Source organism: Protopterus annectens, chromosome 1.part2 (assembly GCF_019279795.1).
Source record: "Protopterus annectens isolate FY-2018-M chromosome 1.part2, PAN1.0, whole genome shotgun sequence".
In the NCBI taxonomy this organism is placed as follows: domain Eukaryota; kingdom Metazoa; phylum Chordata; order Ceratodontiformes; family Protopteridae; genus Protopterus; species Protopterus annectens.
Genome location: NC_056727.1, coordinates 117,490,822 through 117,501,404, shown reverse-complemented (window position 1 = coordinate 117,501,404; position 10,583 = coordinate 117,490,822). Strand labels below are relative to the sequence as shown.

The 10,583-nt window shown below is 42.1% G+C and overlaps 1 protein-coding gene across 1 annotated transcript in view; it reads right to left on the bottom strand.

Annotated features, from left to right (window-relative positions):
• Window positions 1–10,583, bottom strand: part of SPTBN1 (spectrin beta, non-erythrocytic 1) — a 2,377,138-nt gene that overhangs the window by 68,593 nt on the left and 2,297,962 nt on the right. Inside the window, exon 35 of the mRNA XM_044055150.1 lies at window positions 1,130–1,172. Coding sequence (XP_043911085.1) covers window positions 1,130–1,172 — 43 coding nt within the window. The remainder of the gene's footprint in view (window positions 1–1,129; window positions 1,173–10,583) is intronic.

Below are 10,583 nucleotides of genomic sequence, written 5' to 3'. Positions count from 1 at the left end.
CTGAGAAAAACAGTCCCTCCATGGCCACATTTTGTCTCATATAAAGTACCCTCCAAGTGAAAAATACTATAAGATGCTCTAATAATGTATGCTTAAGTGACAGTTTTATGGCTGCTTATTTCACATGACGGAGGAGCAGTGCAGTTCAGGGACATATTTTACTGAACACAATCCATCAAAATTTGACCTTCGTCACAGTTTAGTCACATAACAGAAATATGCAATTAGTCATGTTTTGCCAGAAAACTTAATTTAACTGTGTTTAATCTTTGGCAAATTTAACTAACAGCAGAAGCAGTAGAAGTGTATGTAATGAACAACAGAATGCCTTTGTTCAGCAAATTACGACTGCAACCCATCCATTCAGTGAATCGCAATTTACAAACACCTTTCACAAGCTGAAAAACAAACATGAGAACACTGAGTACTGGATCCCCCTTCACATAACCGAAACGCCACTTACCTGACTTTCAGAAGATTGTGCCAAGAACACTGACAGTACAAAACACCAATGGGTAACTAACGGTAAGTAACCCATTGGACAACTCAACAAGCACACTAAAACAGAAGCAAAGAAAACACACCCAAGTGGGGGGCTGCACACCCCCCATAACTAAATATAACTCCGAGATTGCACTACTGTGGAGGTAAGGGGCAAAGGTCAATATGCTGGCCAAGCAGTTACTTACCATTAGATACCCGTCAGTGTTCTGACTGGTCAGTGTTTTGTACTGTCGGTGTTCTCAGCTTGATCTTCTGAAAGTCGGGTAAGTGGCATTTCGGTTATATGAAGGGGACCCTGAGTACTATCCTTATGCATCAATAAAATGTGTAAAAAAGAGCTGTCTTCTGAATGGCATTTCTGGGAAAATCATTAACAACACACAGCTCCTAAAATCTTCTATCAAAAGTGCCCTTCTTTCCAATTCAGCAAAAGGAGTTTCAAGCACTCCATCACCTCTAGACATGTATGAATGTCAGTTCCCTAAAAGGTGCATGAAGTTTACTTGCTAGTCACACATATTTCAGAAAGAAGCAACAGCACTTTCATAACCCATCATGCGTTATTTTGTGAATGCTATACATCTGACACTTATATGCAATATATAAACTGATTACTTGAACTTACATCATCTTTGGCTTGAAAGAGGTATTCATTGCCATCTGTTAGCCTGTACAAAACAGAAAAAATATGGGTTTCAAATACACGCAGATAACATTATAAGTACTTCTTGAAGAATGTTTTGATCACAACTGTGGATTTCTTAAAAGTTTATGCAACAATTCTATTTATTTATTTTTTCTTAAATGTTATTGTATAAGACTATCATGCAGTACACTTCAGGTAAATCACTCTCGAATAGTGCTTTACTCTTCAACTGACAAAGCATTGTGAGTAATGTCTAATCTAACTGGCAACCACTAGTTTCCTGAACTTCAAACGACAAAACCGGATTCATATTATACTTTGGTTAGCCAGCCCAGTAGGGGAAAAGGTAGAACATATAGCTGTAACACTAGAGACCAGCGTCCATCTACCAGCCTGAGTGCCAAACAGCAGACTAGGCAGTTAAACTCTGGCAGCACAAAGGATTAAGGCTCTGAGCTGTTAATGAGCTGCTTCCTGTGGTGGTATGGTTTGATTTCTCCAGCCTTCATTTGCCTACTGAATGACCCTGAGCAAGTCAGTTAACCAGACAGTGCTTTAAGACAATTAGGAAATTGGATTAAGCTCATCAATGGTCTTCTAAACCATTTGCTTAGTAACTACTTATGAATGTAAAATGTAAACACACTCAATGACTTATTTTCTTTTTCTGTGGGTGGGACCATATTTGGGGAAGCCACAGCAACAGCAAGCAGGCAGGCAGGGTGATTCTTAATCAAGCTGCTTGATCCCTGTGTATCTCAGGAGCACAGAAGTATGCACATACAGGAAATGAAGCCCATGCCTGAACATGTTTACAGGGATAGTGGCTCAGCAAGTAAGTCACTGAATTCTTCACCCCCCCCACCCCCCCCCCCACAGTCAGAGGTTAGTAGAAAAGAACCATAACACAATTCTAACCTGGTCAGCAGACAAGAAGCTGTGGTATCCTACTCACAAAATTAAAGATTAAAGTCCAATTCTAGTAGGGATGCTCAAACTTTAGGTCTCAAACTCAGTTCCAGTATTCTTTTCCGAATAAGATTCAGATTCTCAGTTCAGTTTCTGAAATACTATTCCTCTCAAACTGCCTGGTAAACACACTCACTCATTAATGATTATATGAGTTCAGCTGTATCATATACACACAGAAAGCATAGCTGTGAAAGCATACTCTCCATAACCATAAGATTTGGAAACACAGAGATCACTGCTGCAGTATCACTCATTATGACTGATAAGCCAAAAGGTAGAATATGACTGTTCATCGGACCTAACATCCTGAACTCTGGATGTCTCCAGAGTAGAGATGGTTTCTTAAAGCTGAGGACATCAGCAGGATGCTTAGTAGAAAGGGGAAGCAGCCCATGACATTTCCAGATTTCTTCTGGAGAAAAGGATGTCACTAACAAATGCACCCGCCAAGCCTGTCAGAAGAACTACAGAGATGCACAACGAAAGAAAAACTGAAGGATGCTCCCCCAACATGGAGCCCTATCCTTGGGTACTTGGCAGGAACCCAGGAATCACCTTTAGAGGGTAAGTGGAAAGAAGACCATTCTGCAGCAGTGATCACTCTGTACCAACATCTCTTATTATGGTGAACATTTTCACACAGATGTTCTGGGTTCATGACAAGGATAGTTGGTTCAGTATCACTCATTATATGCCTGGGAGGTGTACTAAACCAGCTGATTACACAGGGTTACCTAGCCAAAGATCCAAGAATAAGGAATCCACAAGCTTTGCTGGACCTGCTGTGACAAATTTTACCTACTTTTGGGTTGAACATTCAGGATTCTAATGTTTACAACAGGTGTGAGCCAAGGTCCACGCAACTGCCTCAGAAATACTCTGTTCTCAAGCTTTACTAGGAATAAAGGAAGCTGAAGCAGCTGCTGACTTGGAAGAGCAGGCTTTGACTCGTCCTGCTGAATCATACCACAGATGTCATAATATAACATAATGCATTATTGTCATAATATAATGCAATCTACTAGCCTGTTGGATAAGGTCTGATAGTTACTGTCCTGCCTTGTTTCCTTGACAATGAAGTGATACACAACTTGTTCAGTCTACACCTCATCTATCAATGTACACCCAAGTGTATTACCATTCCCCCTCATTCTGTGCTTATGGGTAAAATATTGACAGCTGATAATTGCAGTTTGACTCGAGGCCAACTACTGACACAACTTTACACACAACTCCTGGCTACGTTTTTACCCCAACTCTACCTATAACTTCCTACAACTCAAAACTTTTTAGTCAATCTCATTTGTGTCCTTTTGTCTACTCTACCACATCAGTTTTTATCTAATTCTCAGTGTCATCTCTAACTGCCACAACTCCTAATATGTCTTGGAAAGAATACTGTATAATGTACATCTAAACATTAATATTGTAAATAAGCTTTAACTACTATATATTATTTATCAAATTCTTTGTACATTTGTATGTTTCTGTAACATTATTTTAAATACCTGTTATGTTATCCAACTTGTAACTACTGTGGAGCTTTTCCCCTTGTGCCTCCTCTGAAAAGGGGCATCTGTTTTGTCCAGTCAGACTATCCTGGTAAAAATGACATAAACAAAGTAGGATTGGTTCCAAGCACCACCCTGTCCATGTGGAAAACTGCACAAGTCTCTTTTACAAATTAAACCTGCAATTCTAATTCTAAAATTCTCTTCTTTGTTGAAATAATGGCCAAAGAGAATAAAGTCTTCTAGGGCAAGCACTTCAACACTGCTGTGTTTGCCGGCTCAAGGGGAGATAGTATTAACATTTCTAGTACAAAATTTCAAAAGGAAGGAGGATTCGCTCTCCTTGGGAACAGAAATCACTCCTTTAAGAAACTGGTTACCAGTGGGAGACAAAGGACAACAAACGGTCCACACAGCAATTTCATGCTGGTAGGTTTTCTGGCTTCTTGAAGGATATGTAGCACTTTGTTGGAAAAGCTCTCCTAGAGTGGGATCAGGCTTCCAAGCTTTTGGTTCCTTAATTCTGAATTAACCAAATCTGAATAAGTAACATATACAGTTGTCCATGTGTACAGGACTCTTTCTTGACTGCACCAGATGAGAAAGGTTACCTTTGCCAAAAATGGGATAATGATATGAGGTTTGCTCTTTCTTCACCTGCCCTCAGCAACCCCCTTTCTAGTAGGAGGGGAGGAAGGAAGACAGGAAGAAATGCATAAAGCTTTCATCTACCCCACTCAGCTGAGAATACACTGATTGCCCAGGCCATCCTGCATGGATATATGGAACAAAATTCTGAGAACTGATGGTTGTAAGGGAAAGAAAGCCAATAAATCTGTGCACACTAACACTGACAGGTTTACTGACTCAATAGGTAGCAAAGACACATTTGATACCAGGAAGATGATGTGGCTGCAAAGTTCCATCTCCACACCAGACACTTGTATTAATGTTCAAATACAGATATTGTACAGCAGCTGCAGTAATAAAGGCTGCTCTGCCCTCATAAGACAGCATTCTTTGGATGCGAGATTAAACCAATGTCTTGTATACCTAGTTGGTGGTAGCTAGCTAACTGTGCCCCACATTAAGCAGACTTTCTTTAAATATTCCTGGTGAAAACCTTTGATCACCCATCCAGTCATCCAGGCTGGCTTTAAAGATTGCTAGGAAAGTACTCTGCTTGACAGGAAAGGGCAGCCTCTTCCAGAAACTAGATATATATTACATAAAATTAATAACTAACAAAGGGGAATAAAATAAAAATGAAACTACTCTCACTTTCTCTCTTAAATAAACCTATTTAACAGCTGAATAACACAGTTCACACCGATATCCAACCTCTAACCATGTACAATAGTCTTGTATTAATTTGCTTAACTAACTGTGGTGGTGGTGCTGCAGTAGCATTGTCGCCTCACAGTAAGATGTTGTTCTGTTCGATTCTTGGCTAGAGCGTCTTCTGTGTGGAGACATGCATGAATGGGCGTACCTTCGCTGAAGGTTGTGCGTCAGGGCCGGCAACTCGGCATGTAAAAATCTACTGCCAATCATTAGTGGACTGGAGTTCTGCTGTGGCGACCCCTAACCAGGAAAAGCCGAAAGACACAACAACCACCTTATTTTAATTGCTGAAAACATGTTTTATTATCCTTAGCTTAATTACAAAAGCACAATGGCAACTTCCTATACAAATAGCCCATAAACTTTCCATTACCAATTTATCTCTGAAAATCGTATCTGCCTTTACCCATTCAAAATATTTCAAATATACTGTTTTCTACATTCAAACATGCCTTATTTGTACTCCAAACAAAAGTTTCGGTAACCAAACACCAAAGCATTTTTTTATTCTTTTGCAGTTTTAAGGCACATTCCATTTATCTCCTTGCCACTGCATTCCTTCACTAGGAATTGTCTTTCTAAAAAAAAGTACCCTGTACTGCATTTATAATTCAATGGGCAAAATGTCATATGTCAACCTCCAAAGAAATCCAATCTTAACTTTTTTTTCCACTTGAGATATAGCTTCTAATTTCTTCCCCCATAACCCATCTTGGAACTTAATATTCTTTCAAGATTTCTTTACAGCAACTCTGTTTTCTATGCCTTTAATCATCTTCTTAATCCACAATAATATTTTCTTTATATGCTCGTTTGTAAATTCCATTGTCATAAACTTTCGTTTTTTCCTAGTTTCCATATATAATATCTCTGTACTTAAATCTGAAAATATTCTTCAATATACCCTAATCATCTGTCATACACTTTGCTACTTAGAAAATGTGCAATGCCATTAAAGACCACTGTGTGACAATTCCTAAACCATCAATTACCAGTGTCTTGGCCAAATTATTCAGTCAGCAGAGTAGCCTAACATGGTCAATAAAAGTAAAAACAAAACAAAGGCTGGGATTCCCCTCTATGAGCTAGTATGTGGAAGATTTGAGGATGTAGCTCTGCAGTTTTCAAGTTTAAGTGCAGAGCTTCTCAACCGGCCTACCAAGGGACTATGGGAAGAAAGAATACAGGAGGCTTGAAAATGTAATTATTGCTGCGTGGGTCAAGTCATAGGCTGTCACTGCCAGTTTGTAAAGCTAAATAAATGAGCCCCCGCCTTGCCTTTTGAGCTGCAGCATTAATGTGGAATTGCTCATTACCACCCTGATGACCCTCTGCTTTCAGTTTTTTTTTTTTTGGTTAACATCAGAAAAGCATAACAAGTCAGTACTAGCACATCTTTCATGTTTATTTGCTTGGCTTAGTCCTGTTTTCCCATCTGGTTTTCAGAGGCCTGAATGGGCCCCCAAGCAAAGTCTGATGGATTTGTGCTCAGGCGATGAGAACCTTACAAAGCCACAAATGACAAACTGAGACGGCCTGCACTTAATGTACCCATCATCTGAATTCTTGTACCGAAAAGATAAGGGAGAGAATTCTATTCAGTGGATGGAGGTGTTTCTCCCAAACATAAGGGAGAGCATTTCTTCCTTTGCACATGTAGCCTGGTCAACAGTATCATAAGGAAGAAAGCAATGTACTAAATGCCTTCAGGTAGGATCTTGTTATTATAAGGGTCCTTCTAGTGGCCAGTATGTAGTATACAGGCAGAAATGTAATATTCTGTGGCAGAAACAATCTGCCTGATTTGATGTCTAATACTGCCTGCAAACAGGTACTTTCCTGATGGCAAGAGAGAGGCTGGACCTCTGGTGGCTGAGGAAGATGCCTCATTGGACAGGCAGCGGATTGTGTATTCCAGGGCTCAGGTAAGTTGCTCCTGGGATATGAGCTCTATGAGGCAGTCATCCAGGTAAGAGTGAAGGTAAATACCCTCGTTCTGACATAGGCAATCACTGAAGCCAAGTATCCAATGACTACCTCTGGGGAAGAAAGTCCAAACGTCAAGGAGGTAAAGTGGAATCAAGCTGTCCCTTTTTAAAAATTTAAGGACAGCTATGCTTCCTTTTTTAAATCTCAGGAATTTGTGTTGCCTTGATAGTTCAAGGAAAGGCCTTGAAGAGCCATCCATCCTGGGAACAAAGTAAAGTCTTCAGTAAAATCTTGCTTCTTACTCTGACAAAGGGGTCCTTTCTATGGTTACTTATTCCAGTGGCTGGCTCAAGACAGGACTCAATAAGGAAAAATGGACTGGTGGGGACAGGGTTAATAGAAGGCATTCCCAGAAACTGTGAGGAAGGTCTTGAATTCTAATCTGTAGCCAGTTCCAATTACTTCTCTTACTCACTATGGTCATGTCAAACCATCTTTATTTGAAATGAGGAAATCTCTCTCTAGAAAGGGGCATGGTGGGCAGAGGAAGAAATGATGTAAACAAACAAAGCCACAAGCAGTCTTAAAAAAAAAATTGCTGGAATCAGCCTTCTTGTCTAAGGGGAAACCATTCCGTAGCCTCTGCCTTGCTGACTGAACTGGTCTCTGGCCAGTCAAGTAACTTTTTTTCAAAGGCCATTACCTATTTCAACAGTTCCATAATAGATTATAAAGAAATATGTACTTACCATAACTTGGCATCTGCGTTATCCTATGTCACTATTCATCACTCTTTGGTCTTGGATCGGACACTGGATCCAAGCCAGCAACTTTGCAGACCGCTTCTAGGCTCAAGCTCTTCCCACTCCCATGATCCCTTGCTGCCCTCTAACCCTTCAGATCGAGTTTGCTCTAAGCTAGAAAGCAGCTAAGGGAGCCCTTGGTCACCTGATAGGGCATATCCACATCCTCCAGATCCTACAGGATGGGGGATGGAGGGAGGGATAGTGATGAATAGTGACATAAGATAACACAGATGCCAAGTTATGGTAGGTGCATAACTCTTTATCTGATGTTATCCAGGTCACTATTCCTCACTCTTGGGTCAGAGTCCCCAGCTACCCTAAATTCTGGGTGGCCTCACGGAAAGACATACCGAAGAACTATGGAGCTAAAGGAAGCTCTGTTCCTGGAGACAATGTCAAGCTTATAATGATTAACAAAAGTGTGAGGAGTAGATCAGTTGGCAGCTGCACAAATCTCATCTATGAAATGACGGGCCAGATAGGCAGCTGACGTAGCCATAGATCTAGTGGAACGGGCTCTGATTGGACCTGGTAAAGACAGACATTTAGACGAACAGGCCAAGGAAATACACTTCGAAATCCAATGAGAAATAATTACTTTGGACACCATCTGACCCCTCCTGTTAAGAGAAAACGCCACAAACAGCTGGTCAGACTTGCAGAAACTGTTTGTCCTACCTAAACAGAAACACAGTTGTCTATGCACACCTAGCGAGAGATATTCCCCTTTATTATGAAAAACAATGAAGGGCAGTTGGATAGAAAGAGCCTGCAATTCCAAAACCCTTTTAGCTGAGGTTATGGCTACTAGAAAAGCCATCTTCCATGACAAAAATCTGATATCACATGTGGCAAGCGCGAGAGACTACAGCAAAAAGTAAAGGTCCCAAGGAGGAGAAAGATCCTTGACAGGAGGTCGGAGCAGAAAAACCTCTCTTAAAAAAGCCTTACAAAAGCGAAAGGAGAAGGCAGGTTCCTCACAAACATGGACGTTGGAAATAGCCGCCAACTGCCTTTGACAGTCGAGAAGCTAGCTCTGTCCTGAAACAGCAAAAGACAAGAGCAGCAAGATATCTGAAATGGAAGCCGAAGCTGGATCAATATTGTTCTGTTTAGCCCAAACAGAAAACAGTTTCCATTTACTGGTGAAAATCTTTCTAGTGGAAGCCTTCTGACAAGCCAGGATAATATTTAATGGGAGAAGGTAGCCTGGGCTTGTTCTGGATTACTAGAAGTGGACAAACCATGTTGTCAGACAAACCATCTGTAAGTTGGGAATCTGAGAGGGATGGGGAATTAGATCCAGAATTGGATCTAGTACCCAAGGGGGGGGTACTTCAAGTGAGGCCGAAGAAGGGGGAAACCACTCCTACTGAGGCCAAAATGGGCCAATGAGGATCAAGTTGGCCTTGAGGCAATGGGCTTTCTGTAGAACCCTGGGAATAAGAGGCAAGGGTGGATAAGCATAAAGGAGACATGGGGGCCAATTGTGGACCAGAGCAGTCCTGGGGGACATCCCATTTGGGGTAATCAGGGCAAAATACTGGCTGCATTTGTGGTTGAGAGGGGAAGCAAAGATATCGCAGCTCGGCTGACCCCAAAGAAGGAAGATCTCTTCTGCCACTGAAGGATTCATGGACCACTCATGAGGACTCAGAATTATCCTGCTGAGTCTGTCTGCCAGCACGGTGGACTTCCCGGGAATACGCATTGCAATGAAAAAGCACCACAAGGACATCGCCCATTCCCACACTCTCAAGGCCTTACGACAAAGCAGATGTGAACGTGTGCTCTCTTGCTTGTTGATGTACCACACAACAGCCATGTTATCTGTGTGAACTGCAATGGTACCCGGAGGGAGGCAGCCTTGGAAGGCTTGCAACGTGAGCAGAACTGACCTCATCTCCAGGATGTTGATATGCAGTTTGGTCTCTGCTTCGGACCACGTGCCTTGGATAGTCTTTCCCTGAAAATGCCCCAACCCCCACCCCATCAGGGAAGTGTCTGTGGTCACTGTGGCGCTGGGGGGAGGAAGAGAGAATTGTATGCCTGCAAGGAGGTTGGGAGACTGGATCCACCAGATAAGATGACACGTGCACACTGGAGTGAGGTGGATCTGAGATGTCACAGGATGAAACAGGGAAGACCACTGAACCACTAGAGTCTACTGCAGAACCCTCACGTAGAACTTGGCTAATGGCACGAGATAGATCGCTACTGCCATGGACCCTATTGCCCTGAGAACAAGGTGGGCCTGGGGATGAGACAGATCGAGAAGACACTGAACATGACATCTGATGAGGTGTACTTCACAGAGAGGGAGCGTTGCAATCTCCGACACAGTGTACAACTGAATCCCAATGAATTCCAGATTTTGGAATGGAATCAGGCTGGATTTGGGGAGATTCACTGTAATGCCTAATTGTTGAAAAAGTTGGAGTAGGTACTGAAAGGGAGAGGCCAGACGATGCTTCGTGGGAGCTATGAGGAGCCAATCATCGAGGTACAGAAACACCTGCAATCCCTGCAGTCTCATGTGAGCTGCGAGCACTGCCATACACTTGATGAACACCCGGGGGGGCGGGGTGAGACCAAAAGGCAGGGTCCTGAACTGGTAGTGATTGAACCCTACTTGAAAGTGGAGACGTCTCCTGGAGTGCCTGTCTATTTTTATATGATAGTACACATCCTGGAGATCTATAGAGCACATCCAATCATCCTTGTGCAACAGAGGCACAGTGGACTGAACACTGACCATCTGGAACCTGGACTTTTTAACATACAGAATGAGACTGCTGAGGTCCAGGATTGGATGCAGGTCCCCCATCTTCTTTGACACCAAAAAAGTGAGAGTAAGTTCCATATTCTTGT